Below are 18161 nucleotides of genomic sequence, written 5' to 3'. Positions count from 1 at the left end.
TAGAAAGTTGAAGATCTACTATTAAGCCTGCTAAAGCAGCTATCCTAAAATCACACATCCCTGGTAGAGTGCATCAGAAGTCTATATAGAAAATATATAGGTAAGACCTGGCCAACCCTCAAGGAACTATCTAGAGCCCTGCAGGCTGTAGCGAGGATCTTCTGAAGACCTTCATTGTCGTCGACGCTCTTGACTAATATCAGCTATCTGACGGTAGTTAATATAGGTTTCTTACGGAGGTATTCGCGCTGTTAACTACGTCTAGAGCTAACTTCGTTATAATATCGAGATATACTTAAAACATTCCCGAAATGTTCAAGAATAGCTTATCACTGGAAATTCGAGCGCGTCCTGAAGATATCCGGAGATATCTCGAGGGTAACATGGCTCACATGCCCTCATATATCGATCGGAGTCCAGATTTACAGGCTGAGATTATAGCCAAGATCGTCGAGACTGTGGATGGAATGTACGATTATGCCCCCTTTGATCTCTCGGGACTATGCATAAATGAACCAGGTTCCTTCTTGCGCAACTGCATCTCGACTCCTTGAAGGGAAAGAGATCCCCCAAAGCTCCGCTCGGCTCTGACTAGATTGCACGCCGGCTCTCAAGCGTATGACCTTGCGTACGATGATGCGATAGAGCGCATTAATGGCCAGCGCAAGGACGAGGTGGAGCTCTCGAAGCAAGCGCTGTCGTGGATCACCTGCGCTAAGCGGCCGCTTTCCACAATAGAACTCCAGTACGCGCTTGGTGTTGAAGTGGGCGAGACAGAGCTGGACCTCGACAACATCTCACAGATAGAAGACATGATGTCTGTTTGTGCAGGACTGGTCACGGTGGATGAGAAGAACAGCGTCATCCGCTTAGTGCACTATACTACGCAGGAATATTTCATGCGCACGTGGAAACGATGGTTTTCAAATGCACGGACGGAAATTACAGGTGTTTGCGCTATATATCTGTCGTTCAGCTCCTTTGAAGTAGGGTTCTGCCGTATAGATGCCGAGCTCGAGGACCGATTACGACTCCACCCTCTCGACGACCACGTCGCCTACTTCTAGGGTGACCATGCTCGAGAGGCTGGAAAAATTTCTCGGTTAGTTTTTGGTTTACTTCGAAACGAGAAAAGTATCGAGGCACAGGTTCAGGTCCTATGGGTGGCCAAAGGGTTACAGTCACGAGGATACAGCTAGTGGTTTCTAAAGAGAATGCGAGGGCTCTATATGACGGCATATTTTAGGATAGAACAAGCCGGGAAGGAATGATTGAATGGCGGCGACAGACCAGACATGGAGGACAGTTATGGCCGGACGCCGCTATCGTGGGCCGCGGGGAACGGACGCGAAGCCATCGTCAAGATGCTTCTCAACAAGCAACAAGTCGACATCAACTCGATGGATGGAGATGGCCGGACACCACTATTGAGGGCCACTATGAACGGGCACGAGGCAGTAGTTAATATAATTCTCGGTAAGGTACAAATGGGCATTGACTCAGGGGATAAAGACCGCCGGATGCAACTCTAGTAGGCTACTGCGCACGGATACGAGGCAGTTGTCAAGTGTCAGGTGGCCCTGCGAATTCACCGAATATAGGGCTGATTAGGGATTTAAGGACTACGAGAGCGTATATATAATGACTGCGGAGAGCCCTCCAAGCTGCGGAGTTCCAGAATTCATATATATTACAACCCTATACCTATTATGTATTGCCTGCGGACTACGTATAGAAGACCTCTTCATTCTGCCCTAAATTAAGCGCTATATCAAGATACTTTCTACGTCAAATTCGAATTTTGATATATAAGATGTATACAGCTTGACCACACTACAACTATCGGCTTTCAATGGTGGCGATGACGTGGAGGAATTAATATCAGCACACAATACCCCAGTTGTATTTAAATCCAATGTCTGCAAAGTCTGTTCCTACCTATTCCACAAGGCAGACTTCTAAATACTTGTTGAAGCCCAAATAGTACTGTATGTAAGCTACGTATTAGTGGACCTGATGTTATATATTCTGTTTAGCTGGCAGATAGGCAGACGAATGCGGAGCATCCTCACTTGAAATGAACGTCAATCTCAGGAGGAAGGGAGTTATATGCTTGTCTGGATACATAGAGTAGAGTTCCACATCGGACATCCCGTCTCTTCCTTGCATGACCATTTGAAACAATCAGCTGGTAAGCTCCGGAGACCCTTGCATTGCCTACCGTGTCTGACCATGCTCCCAGCAACGTGGTTCGCCCGCAATTTATATAGCTCCGAGGTGCATACAAGTGAAATGAGTCACGCATCAGAGGCCATGTTCGATACTCAGTCGGCTTACATGAGACATACGATATCATTTGTATCAGCTGCTCAGTAAATCTACACAAAAACGCTCATAACGCCATGATTATCGTGACCCCTTTCTTCCCGGGTCAACGTGACTAGGCATGTCCAGTTTCTGCCACTCTGGGGCCTGGATCCTGTTGCCCCCTCCAAGCTCTGTCTCCCTCCTCCAAGATCACATGCCCTTGTACCCGCTTGCCGTCGCCAACGTGATTCCGCAGTAGTACCATTCAACCCTCCGGAAAGTAGAAAAAAAAGAGATCCCATTCGATGGGAGCCACTATGTAAATGCTTCATGCCGTACGCCGCTGTGCATGCAATGCCTCCTTTGCCTGGTGGTCGACGCAAAAAACCGAAGGGAAAGTAAGGGGAATGAAGTCTCGAGGGACGACAATGCTGAACCAAGTGGTATCTTCTTGATGGCTTCCTCATGCGAGGGAATGGCCATGGCTCGCGCAGTAATGATGAAAAACAAAGCACGTTCCGTGTGCTGAGGACTGGTTGGTTGATTGGTTGTTGGAATTAGGGTATCGTTGAGTAGCCGAGGCGGAGGAGGGCAGATGATCGAGAAGTCAAAACGAAGAGGTTGTGGGAGGCAGGAGATAGGCGAGATAGGCCCGCATCAGAGTGCAGCTTGCCACTCGCTGTAGAATTGTGAGCGAGGTTTACAGCGTTGTCGTTCAAGCTTCCCCAGAAGCTCATCAAGCTCGCCCCAGTTGTCGAGGTTTTCGGCGAATTTGCGGTGCTTGCGAGAAAGGATGTGCTAGAACGAGTCAGCAAAGCGAAGTCGAGGCAAGATTGACGTTACGTACCTCATCGAAGTCCTTGAATTTGTCCTGACAGTTCTCACAATAGCCAGGCTTGAGATCCCGTTTGCTCTTCTGGGCAGGCGCTGACTGCGCCTTGGTGCTAGCCCGCGTCTGCCTCATCTCGCCCTTATTGGCGTCCTCCTCGATCAGTTCCAGGCGTCGACTAGTGGCCCGTACAGTGCTCCCGGATCTGCTAGATGCGACATCGACACTGAGGTCGGGTCGCCGAGAGCTGGGGTCTTGCGAATAGGATGTGCCTCTCTGGAGAACCTTGCGCTGAAGTCCATGAATCTCCTTGCTCGTGCCCGCCTTGGCGGCGCCGGTACCGGTGGCTGATGAAATCATCTGAGAACGAATGGCAGAAGTGACATTGGACGGCTGGACACCTGACGCGACAGGCTCCCCGGCAAGGAAGCGGCCGGCAGGCGCTCGGCTGACAAAACCAAAGTCGGACGGCTTGGACTCGATCGTCTTGGGCGCCTTGAAGACGTCGGCGGGGTTCACAGAGGTGGCGCGAACCTGCTCCTGACCATTCTGCATCTCAGCCAGAGTTCGCTTGCCAATAACGGCTTTCGGCGCCTGCGCCTCAGGAGGCTGTAGGCTGGGGCGAGCTTCGAGGACGCGCCTGGCGGCCCTCTCCTTCTCTTCGGCCCGAGACCTTCTCGCTGCACGGTCGACGGGGTCGACTTCCTCCACGAAGGGGCATCGTCCGTCGGTGACGGTTCGGAACTGCGGCCACTCTCCCTCATACTTGCTGGCCCTCGGATACTCGCGCACCATGATGGGTTTTTGCTTCTCGTCCATGTCATAAACATAAATGTAAGGTCCTCTGAACTGGATTAGCTCACGGCTGGCGACGGTTGGGTCTCGGTCAGAAGGTCCGTTGAGTCGCTCCCGCTGCAGGAGCTGGGACAGGTTGGGCTCTTCGGCCGCCTTCTTGCTCCCTAAGCCGTGCCGACCAGCATCGTCTTTGCCGGCGTGCGCGATGGCCACGGCAGCATGAGGGTCAGGCTGCAGAAGGATCTCGAGCATCCTCTGAAATTTCTCCAAGGGCCAGATCTTCTTGCCCATATCGCGGGCCTTGTGCAGAATGTCATTGTTTCGCATGGGCTTGGGCCGGCGGAGGCTGTCATCCTGCAATTGAGCGTGTGTCCTCTTGGTGCCGGTATCGAATAGACGCCGCCGGGTGTCGGTAGATCGATTGAGCAGGGAAGGGTTGATCGTCTGCGGCTGCTCCTCATGAGCATGCTGCTCGTGGTGCGAGGCATGAACCTCGTCCTCGGTGGGAATGGGGCGGGTGGTCACGACGTGGGTGATGTTGTTAGAGAAGAATCGTTCCTCACGCTAGATGAAAAGCAACACGGTCAGCATACGAAGGGAAAACATGTTGACCAAAGGGGGGTTCTCACAGCTCCCAGGCTGACAGCCTGCTTGGACAGCTTGTAGCGGAGATCCTCGGAGATGCTCTCGAAGTAGAACACCATCTTGGGGAACCTCGCCTGGTACTCCTTCTGCCACTGTCGGATCTTTTCGACACTGTTATCCTGCTGGGTCTGCTCCTGTTGCTGAGCGGTCCTCTCCTTGGTGGACAGGCGGACAGAACGTTGGGGCAAAGCGCTCCTGTGACCCTTCGACGGTGAGCGAAGCTGGCGCTGGAGGCCATTCTCAAGCATCTGCTTCTTCAGCGGCGGAGGCTGGCCATAGGCCTCCTCCCGCTGCAGGTTGGCATAGGAACGCTTGGGCTTGGTCTGGCCGAGGGTGGCGGCACCTGGGGCCCTCAGAGGTGAGTTGGCGACATTGGGATTGCTGGACAGGGGCGTCCGTCTTGCAGTCGACATGGCAGACAGGGTGACGGGTGTCGGGGATAGAGATAAGGTTGCCATAAAAAATGTCCAATCAATATGCTGTTTGCGGGTCGAAAGTGGAGAGGTCGATCTCTTCGAATGTACGAATCTCGAGAGCAAAAAGAGTCGCTCGATTCAACGGTCGCGAGGCGTGACGAAGCGTCGGGTGAGGTGGGAGGCGGAGGCGGTGGTGTCGGAGGAGTAGGATTGATGCTTCTGTGGACGAGGGTCTTTGGTGGTGGTGGTGGTGGGTGGAGTGGGCACGCGACGTGCAGGACCGACACGTCTCGACCGCGTACTCACAGGTGCAGCAAGAGAAATGCGTCAAGAAGACATTGAAGAAAGAGAGAGGCCAAAGCAGCAGAAGACAACGTCGACGAGGAGAGGGAAACGGGATCTGGGTGCAACAAACGACGAGGGAGCTCTCGTCGACTGTCTATGGGGTGTTGTGGTTAGCAGTGGGAGGGTGGGAGGGCAGTGTGCAGTGCACCTTGAGTCGGAAGTCGGAGTCGTAGGGAAGAGCTTTGGGACCATCAGCAGAAGGCGTGCTGGTTTTGGTGTGGCCGGGCAGGAAGAGAGGACGAGGGAGGGTTCCCCACCTGCTGGTGGCCGTGCAGGGCCCTGACTGGGCAGACGACGGGCAATGTGGGCACAGCGCGGCCGGGGGGCAACAACAGCGCTAATCCTGGTTGGGCGCCGCCGACAACACGCACGAGCCACAGTCCGCTCTGGCAACCGGCCTCATCCGCCAGCTGTCGTCCATTTCGGGTCGGGAACCCCGCTGCAAGGCTCGCTAAACCGTTGCCCGATTGCCGCGCTTCAGTGCCCTGAACTCAGTAAACCGTGTGGCTGGGGGGATTGCACCCCACTCGTTCCGTGCCGGCGCGCCCAGCTACAGCGCGTTTCTGGCTTGCTGATGTCACTGAACGGAATGTCTGCCAGGCTCTTCTCGCCGAGCGGAAATTCTACGGGCCGCCGCCAGCCTCCCTGTAGCGTTGCCAGGGGAGGAGCTCCAAGTGTCAGCCTCAGTGTACTCACCCACCAAACCGAGGGAAGCTCGCCTCGCTCAGCCTGTCTGTCTGCCTAGAGTGAAGCCATCGTGAGCTTCAAACCATGTGAAGGATAGCAAGCCAGACGAACAAGGGAACAACGGTCAAAACCTGCAGGGCCAATCAGACAGTATCAATCTATTGTCTCCCTGGTATACGAACCATCGGCCTCGAGATCATAAACAATTTTTTCCCCCTCCTTGTCCCCTTTACATGAGATCCGTCATCAATTTTTGATCCCTGCGTATGGTCTCACCTTCTTTTCCGCCCTCCCTCTACATCCACCACCGCGATGTCCCTGTTCCGCCTCACACAGCGCAACCTACGCTTCTCAGTACCATCATGTTCATTACGAGCATCATTACCGACACCGTCGAGTCGACGTCATGCTCTCCGAACATTTGCCTCCGTTTCAGCAGCTGATCTCCAGTTTGGTCAACCAGTTCACGAAACACATCCCCACATCTTGAAGGCCGGTGAAAGTCAGTTACATCTCGTCATGCGTCCCTACGTCGTCTTTTGATGACCAAGAACCCCTCGCTAACAGCCACAGTCACCCCCGGCATCACAGCGCAAGAGTACTATGACCGCCGCGCCAACCTCGCCCATCGTCTCCCCGAGGGCGCCCTCGCCATCCTTCCCGCCGCCGAGCTCAAGTACCGGTCAGGCGCAGTCTTTCACCCCTATCGCCAAGAGTCCAACTTCCTCTACCTCACCGGCTGGGCCGAGGGCGACTCACTCGCTGTCATCCGCAACACCGGCCCCCAGTGGGGCGACTTTACCTTCCATCTCTTCTGCCAGCCCAAGGATGCTACTGCCGAGCAGTGGTCCGGCCCGCGCAACGGCATCCAGGCGGCCGCCGACATATTCAACGCCGACGACGCCGGCGATATCAACAGGATCGACAGGCTCCTGCCCGACATTGTCAAGTCAGCCACGCGCGTCTACACCGACCTCGAGAGGCCGCGCCAGGGCCACGCCGAGAGCAAGCTCTGGTCCCTCGTCAAGGGTGACAAGGCGTGGTGGCCCTCCACCCGCTCGCCCTTGTACCCCATTCTCAACACGCTGCGCGCCATCAAGTCGCCGGCCGAGATTGCCAACATGCGCAAGGCCGGCCAGATCTCGGGCCGCGTCATCACGGACGCCATGCGCCGCGCCTGGACGCGTGAGAAGAACCTGCACAACTTCCTCGACTACCGCTTCGCCGTCGACGGCTGCGACGGCCCTGCCTACATCCCCGTCGTCGGCGGCGGCCGCAACGGTTCGTGCATCCACTACGTCCTCAACAACGACGTCCTGCGCCCCGGCGACATGGTCATGGTCGACGCCGGTGGCGAGTACGGCACCTACATCACAGACATTACCCGTACCTGGCCCCTCGACGGCAAGTTCACCCCGCCGCAGAGGGACCTCTACGAGGCCGTGCTCAAGGTCCAGCGCGCCAGCGTCGCCCTGTGCCGCGAAGACGCGAGGCTGACCCTCGACGACATCCACGACCACACCTACCGCGGCCTGCACGAGGAACTCAAGAGCCTCGGCTTCGATATTGCCCACCGCGACGTTGACCGCCTCTTCCCCCACCACGTCGGCCACTACATCGGCCTCGACGTGCACGACGTGCCGGGCTACGGCCGCCGCGTGCCGCTCAAGTCGGGCCACTGCGTCACGGTCGAGCCCGGCGTGTACGTGCCGGACGACGAGCGCTGGCCCAAGCACTTCAGGGGCCTCGGTGTGCGGATCGAGGACAGTATTTGCGTTGATGCATCGTCGCCTTTCATCCTCACAACCGAGGCCGTCAAGGAGGTGGCTGACATTGAGGCGCTACGGGATTGAGCCCCGGCCTCGCCTGGACTACATGTAACATGACCTGTACATCACCATACTTACGACGGATTTGACTCGCCATCTATCGTCAGGACATGGACGGCACACAGCGGGAGTAGCAAGCTCCGGTTGGCTCAGTATATTGCCGCGAAAATAATCTAATCGCATCGGTTTTGCTCTCGTGATGATGGAAATTATTCTCTTTCGACTGCAGATGCTCATCAACATCGCCCTGAATGCAACATGTAAACGCCGTTTTGAAACCCATGCTCCTCTGATGTGATCTCTCTCTCCCCCTGTCTCTCTAGCCTTCGGTCAGGCCGTGGCTTTCAGAAGAATGAGGTCAGGTTCTCGGCCCCCAGCACAGATGCATGTCTTCGTTGGTTATCCAACCCAATAAACTCCAGTTCATTCATTATATGGCTACTGCAAGCAGCAGATGATGTACAGATTGGCCGTGAAAGGTCGTGACGAACCAAGAATTCTAACAGAATCCGCGGGGATCAAACATGGTCCTGCTGTAGGTCGGCATTGGGAACGGTTGTCGAGCGGTCGCCGTCAACAATTGCTCGAATGCTTGCAGCCGGCGAGCGAGCTCTTGGTGTTCCTTCATGATTGCCTGGTTTCTCTTTTCGAGATGGTGGATGTATTCCGTTGCTTTCAGTAGAACAGTTCCCTAAACACAGTCAGAACCGCCAAAAGAATAGCATTCACATGATGGAGCAGAGACGCCATACCTTGCTGACTTTGGGCGCTCCGCGGGTCTGGCTGTCATCGTCGTCTTCGTCGCCCTCCTCGGGCATGGACTTCAGAGACGGGACCGCATCTCGGAGCTCCGCAATTTTGTCCTTGAGATTTGTGCGATATTTCCTCTCAATATCATTGTGCGCAGTCCGATCCCCCAATTTCCCTTTCTCATTTGCCGCCTCTGCAGCAGCGGCAGCTTTGGCGGCTTGTACTTTCTGTGCCTTCGTTTGTTTCGCAGGCCTCGGTGTCTCGCCCTCCTTCTCCTTCCCTTTGCCCTTGGACTTCGTCGGCTCGTCGCCGGCTGGCTTTGAGATCTCGCTGAGGCTTGCTGTCGCAGCACTCGATCCCATGTGGCCCATGCTCGAGTACTCGGATCCTATGTCACCTCCCATGCCAAACCCGAAGCCGGAAGCAATGTTGTTGGCGGATCCTCCTGCGTTGAGGGCAATGGCGAGCAATCGCCTTTGCTCGGGGTCCAGCATAGGCGCACCGAGGCCAAAAAGCGGGTTCATTCTGAGGCCGGGGGCTGGTTTCTCCCAGCTCAATGGTGTTGAGTAGAGTCCCTCTCGAGGCGGTACTTCTGATGGGGGCTGAGTTTCAATGGTTGATAGCTGCTCGCCCAAATTCATGTTGTCGAGAAAGTCCTCATCCTCAGACAGCGCATTGTCGAGGGCGCCATCGTCCAGAAAATCATCCTCCCTGAACGTTGGGTTTGCATAAAGGCCGGTGCCCAACCCTGGTGTCGTAGGCAAGGGATTGAGCCGCGCTGGTGGTCTGTCGCAAGTCAGTCTGTGCCGCCTGCAAAAGTTCTGTCACGTTGCGCCGCCTGCCTACCTGCCGAAATGTGAAGGATTACTGGGCCGTTTTGAAAAGTCGATTTCGAAACTACCACCCAGGTTGTTGTCTGCGTCATCATCGTCAAATTGGATCCAGTAGTCAACCGACTCTAGAGCTGCCGCATCCGGATCCATTTTGGTCCTCTTCTTCTCGTGCCCTTCCTTTCTTCGTGGGCTCGCTATACCTTGTGTTGTCCTTGAAAGCCCAGGCCCCGGTCGTTTGTTATTGGCCTGGCCCAGCACGGGCCGGTACGAGAGGTTCGTCGGCGCTGTGGAGGACTGCGCAAAAGAGGGTACTGATGAGGAAGGCAGATTGGAAGACGGCCCGGTCAAGGATGGCTCGCCTTTCGCGAGCGCGTCCCAGAAGGCAGCATCGGTCTCATTGCGAGCGGCAGCTGCGATGGACGATTCGCCGGCCTGGTCGGGGTTGGTGGGTGTTTGGTTATTGGGTGTGGCGAAATATTCAAGGTTTTTGAGAAAGTCGGGGTCCATTACAGCGCCAGCATGTCGACCCCCGAAGCTTCGAGGGGTCGTACGATCTAGGAATCGACTGGCTGCTGGCTATGCGAACACGAAGGGAACTCGGCGGTGCTGGCGGGATTGTAGCCAATGTTGAGGAATGTTCGCGGCAAAGACTTGTTTGCTAGGCTTGCAGCATCACTCGGCACGGGCTTTGGTGTCGTCTCCAGACTTCGCGCTGTTGCTACTTGGCGAAGGGCGGTCCTAAAAAGCTGTGTGGCCCTTGTGCGGGATAGAGGTCGGAATGGCGGGGATCGCACCGACTTGGCGTTGCGATGATGAGAGCAGACAGTGCGGAGGAGTTCGCAGGCTTGTGGAAAATTAGCAGTGGCCGTCAATTGATTCGAGATTTGAAGCAGCGACGAGGCGACAGCAAGGCATGGGAGGTGTCGCGACCAAGAAAGTCAGGCTACGTTAGGTGGTGTGAATGGATGATGGTGGGGAAACATGACCAGGCATAGGAATTGGGGAAAGCGAGAGCACAAATACGCACCAAGCTGTTTAGCAAGCTTCCAACAAGCGCAAAAAGATATTTAGTTGAGACTTGCGAAGGGGGTGGTCGCCGGGTTTCGCTTGCGAATGCTACTAGCAGGTTGCGGAATGGATACGGGAGGGAATGGTGAGTCGCAAATGTCACTTTTGTTCATTCGGGTCAGGGGGAGCGAGGAGGGCAAGGTATGGAAGCCGGAAGGCCAATGAGGTTCCGGAGGCGAGATTCGACAGGCCAGATGATGGCCTGACCTTCTCAGGGAGAAGTTCCCGCTAAGCGGAAGATTTTGGTTGCGCCTGACGAAAATCGACCACTTCATGTTGACAATCGTATGATACTCAAGGCTGGAGAGGGGAGTCGTGCGATCCGACGCCGAGAACCGCAGGTGAGCTTCATGGTTGGATGACGAGCCCGAGGCCCCGCTACGGGGCGTTAGCGGCCTTAGCCTTGCAGCTGACTCATCGCAACATAGTCTCCACCACGCCTTGCAGGGAGTCACTTCCCGACGTTCCGCCCCCAGCTCGCCCACCGGGGGAAGCCCCGGGGAGCGTTCTAGGTGATTAGTCCCCTGAAGATCCTCGGCCAGTGACATTTGACAGCGGGCCAGGCCTGAAGCGGAAGGCTGAGTACCAGCACAGGGTTTGTTCTTTGCCACGTGCTGCATGTAGATGTGTTTCCTCAGGGCACGCACAATAACGCATAGAGATCTTTCGCTCACCTGCATCCGTCGCCTATTTACACCACGACAATTTGCCAACTCAGAGCTCTGGTGGCACACGACCGCCACGGGGCAACGAGGAAACATACATGTCCCGATCTTATGATACCTTAGACCCAGTGCACAACTCGGTACAAGCGTTCCAGTCCTGCTCTTGACAATTGCTGAGACATATGGCTCCCTTCTACTCGCACTGGCTCGATCCTTCATAATGAAATATCGTCTAGGCTCATCCACGAGGATTCGGGTCTTTAGATCGACTCGCACAGTCGACACACTTTCCAGTCGCCACCACAAGGTCATGCTTCGGGCTTGGTCCCCGACAGCCGATCTGGTGGCACCACTTGAGGTTATAAAAGCCTGTATGGCCACACTCCCACATCTTATCGACCTGGATACACATTATACAGGTCCTCCCCGGTTTTTGTTGGTGTCTGAGCACTGAAAGTATCGATGTAGAGTAGTATGTGCGGACAAACTATGGCCTGTCTCGTGTGAGCCGTCCGGAGAGTTAAGACAAGAAACGTGCAAGCAGAATCTAGCTTTGTTTGCAAGCAAAATACACTCTTACCAGTATTACTCAAGGACATACAGTCTCTAGCATGAGGCTCAAGAGTTATGAACGCTGATAACGTATCTTCTCCTGACAGAACTGGATTGTTGTCCTGCACCTGCTCCGGACCTAGAGGTCACAGCTGTCTAGTAACAGCGGGGAGGCTCTGTGACTGGAATCGCAGTACTATGGCCTGGGGGGCAATCAATTCACATGTTGTCAACGATAGTTCCGGCCCAGTTGCGGAGGCTCAGGGGTAAATATATGTCGAGCGAAGGCGGGCCGCAAAGGCGGGGAGGCGGGCTAAGGGTAGATCATCCATCTCTTCAGTGCTATCAGTCAGACCTAGAATATCCCCCGAGGTTTCCATACATGGAGCCAGAAGGCATGCAGGCTGCCGAGAGCGTGGGTGCTGTGCAACCCCGTCACGCTAGGGAGCCAGCTCCCTATCGTGTCGTTTTCTCGTGACTTGTAGCACTAGTCTAGGTCAGGCTTGATTTTCGTCACATATCCGAAACAGAACAATAGCGATTGAGAAATGAGTTCTGGGAAATATCCTCAGCGAGGCTAATGCGGTGTCGAGGTCAGCCATAGTTTGGTCCGTTGTGTTTGCTCAACATGCGAAATCAGGGGCCCTCGCAGCTACTTCGTGTCTCATACCTCATGGTTCAAGTTGTGAGCTTTCGACGGCCGTATCAGTATCAGACGTCTTTGACTGAAGTTCTCGTTACAGAAGGAAAACAAGGAATCCACGTTGAATCCCTACCTCCTGCCGAGTCACTGTCCAGGAGAGGGGCTTGATCACGCCGTGGGGGCTTGCCATCGGCCGGTCTTGTGAGCTGTCAGAACCCCCGAAACCCCGCCTCACCCCACAACGTTTACCAAACCCTTACTTTTGCTCTAGTACACGCAGTACTTCGCCCCATCACGGCACACCTGCCCATCCACGTTAGGAGAAAAAAAAAGTCCAGTGCGCCTCCTCAATACATGCTTTCAATCGATATGTACTGTAGAGATTCAAAGACCTCAATATCTTCGTGTCACCAATTCCATGTCATGTCGCCAACCTCGTTGCATACACGACGCCCACGCGATGCAACCACAAGATGGCTGCCACACATGTCGCATGCATCCACACGAAGGACCTGTCATCTCCTACTGCATACAAGCCGAGCTCCCCGCTTGGGTCCGGTCCAAATGCAAGGGTAGCCCAGTGCCGTCAAGACCTGCTATGGGCTGTTGAACAACTGAAAGGGTGTGCAGCCGCGGCGTTCGGACCTGATCTGTCATGTGTTGTGACGTCTTAATTGATGTCCACGCCGCCACGTCTTTGAGGGGAAGGGTTTTGCAAGATCATGGCCCCAATCAGCTTCTTGCTGGTTCTTCGGTATATCATGTGAGGGGAGGGTGCTGCTTGACACCCTTGGCACCGTGTGTCGCAACGGCATTGCTTCGTATGGTAGTTTGTAGAGTGAATCAGCGTCATTTTGGTATCAGCGAACGTATTCAGTGTTTCTGTCTGCACCACATCTCTGGCCCCGATTTACGGCAACTTCAGCACACTTCAGCACATGTTCAACGCCACCTTCCTTAAACCAAAGGTACGCTTCGCTCAGTAGATACACCATGAAGGGAATGAGGGGGTTCGCATGGCGATGCTCCGTTGACCATGATTTATAGATCAGTCTGCAACAGCTTCGGGCGCCACTGAGGTCCAGCATGAACTGCAAGATGCCAGCTTGAGTTTGATGTTCACTGACGCACTTGCCGTCTCCTTTAAAAGAAGCTTTGCAGGCCCGCCGTTGCCTTTTCAGACCATCTCTGCGCGGCTGCTGGCTGGAAGTCTGTTTGCAGACCTCCTGCCCTAGGTACCTCGAGGAAGTTACCTAACGACCATCGATGTGATCCTGCCCTAAAGCTCCTCCTAGAATCTGCTCCTGCCTCAGAGTTCTGACACTTAAGGTCATTCCGCAGAAGCATAAATCAATCATCCTGAACACCTACCTACCTAGGTAAGCAAGTACATTACAAGTAGTGGCCAGATATCCAGGACTTGTGTCACCCCATCCACTCCTTTATCCACGAAGTCTCGGAAGCAAGCTCTCTGCTCAACGCTGCCATACTTCTCTCAGCCCCTGCAACTTTGCAACAACATTTCCTACGCAGCTCACAGCTTGAAAGGCAAATCTCAAAACGGCTCCAGGACTGGGGAACCAAGACATGATGCGACTCTTTGCGGGCTCTCATCTCGTAGTCTTGGTCCTAGCAGCCTGGTGCCAGCATATTTCGGCGCTCTCGTGGGGTATACAAACGAAACGCCCAGCACCGGGAGGCTTCCTAGGGGGTACAACCCTGAGTTCTACACTTGGTATGGAGAAGGACTTACCCCTGCCAAGTATGTACGCAGTGGCCTTGCGTGAGCTGCAAGAACTCGAGACCCAGCCTCTCTGCCACCGGGTCGCAGCTCGTCTCCTTGTCAACAACTGTCAACTCCTCGACGGCAAAGACGATGCCACCGTGTTGATCGACAGTGGTCGTCAGGTTCGCGACTTTGTCGATTCCTACGCCGCCAGTTTAGCCATTTGCGATCTTGAACGGGGTAGCTTTTCCATTCCGCCTGATTGCTCCAGATTTCGAGAGACCGTCCTACTCAGCCTTCCAGCATTCGACAAGATGAACCTTCACGTCTCGACGCGAGAGATCGACTCCTGCCTCACTGCCCTGGCCAAGTCAGATTCAGCGTGGAACACTTGGGTCAGCTACCGCCACAAGGCTCTTAGATTCTGCGAGGCCGCTCGCGCTGACAATGAAAAAGGCACGTTCTCAAGCTTTGTTTTCCCTATTGCTTGTACTAACAATATCTAGCGCAAAACGTGGAGTTATACAAACGGTTGACTGGAGTGCTCTCCAGGCTCACTCGTGGTGTTGAAGCCGACCTGGAGAAACATCTGCAATCCATCAATGACAAGTTAGATAATGCTCACCTCAATCTGGATCACCTGACACCCCGCCTAAATCATCTTCGAGATGGCCTCACCGCGCTGGAACAAATGTTGTCCGAAAGGGTCTTTCACACGACAAAGGTAGGTCGATACTCACGATGATGTGCGGGTAGGGTCGAGCTCATATTCATAGGACACTACGTCTTCGATCCAGAACGGCCTACGGGACGCCAATACTCTCCAGCAACTGATCTCAGTCCTCATTGAGACAGTCCTGCAAAGTAATGCCGATAGCTCGACTTCTCACGATCGTGCTCTTGAGACCATACAAAAGTATACCGATCTCGAGTCGTCCGTTGTTGCAGCACTTGAACGTGTCATGACCTCGACAAATTCCCTTCAAGAGCATATTGTACGTGGCCTCCAACACCCAAAACTCATGACTCATTTTGTCGTAGACGGCATCAAAATCTCAGACTGCTGCCCTTGCACATCAGCAAGACCGCCTCGAGCAAGTAAGTATGGTGAATATCGGCAGTTGTCGAGCTGCTTGATTGACATGAATCAGAGGATGAATACTTTACTTGAATTGTCGGATCGAGTCGCTAAAAAACACGAAAACCACATTGGGATGATAGAGCAAGCTCATACAAAAGCCGGAGACATACTTGACAAGTTGACAGAAGCCTCGGCTTCGGCTAGCACGGTCCACGACTCTATCCGTGGCAGTGTTGGCTGGATGAACTGGTGGCCATACATTGTTTGTCCAACAGTCTCTTTGACTATGGGCTCTTACGGACTACCTCCGTCAGCTGTCAGAAACCTAGGACTGGTTGCCCTTGGTGCGTATCTCGTCAGTTGTAGCCCAAAACTCAAACTGACGATCAACTAGGCGAGCTCACTGGATTCGCCATTTCTTTAGCACGTCATTTACCACGCGACATTGTGCGAATTTGGAACGACAATGGCTCCTTCAGGCTGGGCACCGATATCCAAAGCGGCTCGAAGCTTACACCAATCATTCCATCTACTGTTCGCTTTCGAAATGGGACGATCTAGGCGGTAGTATTCGCATGAAATCTTGGGATTTTCGTTTTACAGAACATTGGGGGCTAAGTGGAGGTTTATACTCTCCATGGGATTTATTCTGGGGGTCGATCATAGCTGAGAAGCATAGGCGCGATCACTTGGGACATCAGGAAGAACTGGTGATGGTTGAATTCGCGTAGCTTGAGGAATTTCGGGTAAGGCGTTGAATTAGCAAGCGTTCGTATTCGCTACCGAAGCAACCATAGTACAGTCTAATTGTTATGGGATTCTTCTAGTTGATGGACTGCCAGTAGTCGATGCAATAATGGTGGTGTCGTGGTGGTGGGGCGCGTCACTTGCGAAGCGACCGTCCTGCATGCGGAAGCAGACAACATATGTATGTGGCAGCAGCTGAAGTGCCTCTTCTCATCGGCACCATCAAATTCCAGGTGTATCAGCGGCATTGTACCTCCAACTTGAATGTGCCGACACCGCGATAATAAAGCATCTAAGCCCACTCGGCCCAGTGTGCAAGCCTTACTGCCGCAATGTCTTCCTCAGTGATCAGAGTCGCTCTTGTCCAACTTTATTCTGAGGTCAGTCAGTCAATCGCGCGACGGGTACAATTTGGCATCCCGCCACTTGCCGAGACTACCTTGATGAGAGGAATTTATTCGAATTTACATTGGAGAAGTCCAGTAGTGCTGACGTATATGTAGCCGCTCTCCCCTGCGTCCAACTTTACCAAAGCCGAGTCATTCATCCGCGACGCTGCATCCCAGGGCGCTCACATCGCCGTCCTCCCAGAATATCATCTCACGTCCTGGGCGCCGCAAGACCCCCGCTTCCTCGCTTGCTGCGAGCAGTCCCCCCTCTATCTCGAGAGGTACCAGGCTCTCGCCAGGGAACTGGTCATCGCCATCGTCCCAGGTACCCTTGTTGAGCACCGGGCCGAGACGGGCGACCTCGTCAACATTGCGTACTTCATCTCTAGCGGCGGCGAGGTTCTCTCGCGCTATCAGAAGAAGAACCTCTGGCACAATGAGCGGCCCCACCTCGTCGCGGACCCTTCGGAGCACAAGGCTTTCGACACGGCGCTCGGCGGCGGGTGCCGAGTGGGCATGCTGGTGTGCTGGGACCTGGCGTTTCCCGAGGCGATGAGGGAGCTGGTGCGAGATGGAGCGCGTGTCGTGATCATCCCGGCATTTTGGCTGATGGACCAGTATCGCGACCGGATGGGAAGGGTCATCAATCTGGAGAGCGAGAGGGTGTTCCTTGACAGCGTGGTTGTTGCAAGGGCATGTGAGAGCTCTGCGGCAGTCATTTTTGTCAACGCTGGAGGTCCGAAGCCGAGCGCAAAGGGAGAGGATCAACCTGTGAGCTTTTGCGGGGTGAGTCAGGTCGGGATGCCACTGCTGGGATCTCAAGGGAGGCTGGGGGCGGAGGAGGGTATGAGTGTCGTGGACGTGGACCTTGACATACTCGATGCTGCCGAGGGCGGCTATAAAGTAAGGGCAGACTTGGGACGAGAAGGATGGCATTACGGGTACTCTCTGGTCAAAGAAGGCGAGAGTGGTTGAGGAATGGGACATCTCTATTTAGGATGCCTTGAAAGAAAAATAAAAAAACTGCGGTACCGTAAACAAGCTCTTGAAATAATGCGTCGCTAACCATGCTAACTTCATTGATCATTGCACTTTTTGCAAGCCGTAAATGAACACATCGATCAGGGTATCGGCAAAGTCTCCATCCTCTTCCGTCTTGCTTCGTGCCGGGTGATGGCGAGGAACTCGATCCGGGTCGCGATCCTGTTGCGTCCATGTTTATGCTCCAGTCTCCTTCGTTCCCTCCCCACATTGTGTGACCGGTCCCGTTCGATCTTAGGGTCGGAGTACGGCTCACCGCAGATGAATCTGAGTCCTTCGTCATCTTTTGACGTCCACACCCCCATCATGTTGGTAGGCAATCCCTGGTTTGGGTGTGTCTTCAGCATCTCCATAACTTCGCTGGCTATTCCGGTTTCCATGCATGTTGCTGTCAGTGCTCGACAAACGATCTTGCGTGAGTATCCAAATGATTCGTAATACTCCACCTTCCTCGCGACCTCGTCAGCGTCTTGGTCTGTCTCGAGAGCTGGTCGCACTTCATTGTTTCTTTCGTGTGCTTTAGCCACGCTCGCCGACCATTCATGAATCCTGTTCACTCCTCGATTTATGGTACCTATTGTGAGGTCATGTTCCCCAGCCCCCTTCGTATCAGGTTTGCTCTCATGTCGTTTGCGAGCGGAATCCCTGACAGGCAGATTGAGAGGTATCGGTGAATCATCCATTGCCTCTTGTTGAAGTTGCTGTGATGGTGTGATTGCATCATCACCCGTGTCCTGCGAGTCGTACACCTCGTCTCTCGCGGCACGGCCGCGAATCACAGAGTTGGATTTGGAACGAGTCCTCAAGTTATTT

The 18161-nt window shown here is 54.2% G+C and overlaps 6 protein-coding genes across 6 annotated transcripts; 4 read left to right on the top strand and 2 right to left on the bottom strand.

The window, feature by feature from the left end:
• Positions 1 to 311: 311 nt before the first annotated feature.
• On the top strand, positions 312 to 1067 carry D7B24_003180 (uncharacterized protein; the record flags this gene model as incomplete). The annotated part of the gene is made up of 2 exons (XM_028637373.1): positions 312 to 469; positions 596 to 1067. The coding sequence occupies 2 exons, from the start codon at positions 312 to 314 to the stop codon at positions 1065 to 1067; spliced, it is 630 nt and encodes a 209-aa protein (XP_028490758.1).
• Positions 1068 to 2964: 1897 nt separating this feature from the next.
• Positions 2965 to 4989, bottom strand: D7B24_003179 (uncharacterized protein; the record flags this gene model as incomplete). The annotated part of the gene is made up of 3 exons (XM_028637372.1): positions 2965 to 3105; positions 3155 to 4495; positions 4561 to 4989. 3 exons carry the CDS (start codon positions 4987 to 4989, stop codon positions 2965 to 2967), a joined length of 1911 nt encoding a protein of 636 aa, XP_028490757.1.
• Positions 4990 to 6566: 1577 nt separating this feature from the next.
• ICP55 (aminopeptidase) lies at positions 6567 to 8151 on the top strand (the record flags this gene model as incomplete). The annotated part of the gene is made up of 2 exons (XM_028637371.1): positions 6567 to 7847; positions 8083 to 8151. The coding sequence occupies 2 exons, from the start codon at positions 6567 to 6569 to the stop codon at positions 8149 to 8151; spliced, it is 1350 nt and encodes a 449-aa protein (XP_028490756.1).
• A 427-nt stretch (positions 8152 to 8578) lies between these two features.
• On the bottom strand, positions 8579 to 9943 carry D7B24_003177 (uncharacterized protein; the record flags this gene model as incomplete). Its single annotated transcript, XM_028637370.1, has 2 exons — positions 8579 to 9389; positions 9450 to 9943. The coding sequence occupies 2 exons, from the start codon at positions 9941 to 9943 to the stop codon at positions 8579 to 8581; spliced, it is 1305 nt and encodes a 434-aa protein (XP_028490755.1).
• A 4008-nt stretch (positions 9944 to 13951) lies between these two features.
• Positions 13952 to 15732, top strand: D7B24_003176 (uncharacterized protein; the record flags this gene model as incomplete). The annotated part of the gene is made up of 6 exons (XM_028637369.1): positions 13952 to 14546; positions 14597 to 14814; positions 14867 to 15085; positions 15150 to 15188; positions 15242 to 15515; positions 15566 to 15732. The coding sequence occupies 6 exons, from the start codon at positions 13952 to 13954 to the stop codon at positions 15730 to 15732; spliced, it is 1512 nt and encodes a 503-aa protein (XP_028490754.1).
• A 518-nt stretch (positions 15733 to 16250) lies between these two features.
• On the top strand, positions 16251 to 17282 carry D7B24_003175 (uncharacterized protein; the record flags this gene model as incomplete). The annotated part of the gene is made up of 2 exons (XM_028637368.1): positions 16251 to 16298; positions 16422 to 17282. The coding sequence occupies 2 exons, from the start codon at positions 16251 to 16253 to the stop codon at positions 17280 to 17282; spliced, it is 909 nt and encodes a 302-aa protein (XP_028490753.1).
• Positions 17283 to 18161: the final 879 nt, after the last annotated feature.

The sequence above is a fragment of the Verticillium nonalfalfae genome (assembly GCF_003724135.2).
Source record: "Verticillium nonalfalfae strain VnAa140/NRRL 66861 chromosome Unknown scaffold_189, whole genome shotgun sequence".
NCBI lineage: Eukaryota > Fungi > Ascomycota > Sordariomycetes > Glomerellales > Plectosphaerellaceae > Verticillium > Verticillium nonalfalfae.
The sequence above is the reverse complement of the archived record's forward strand: the minus strand, read 5'-3'. Positions and strand labels throughout refer to the sequence as shown.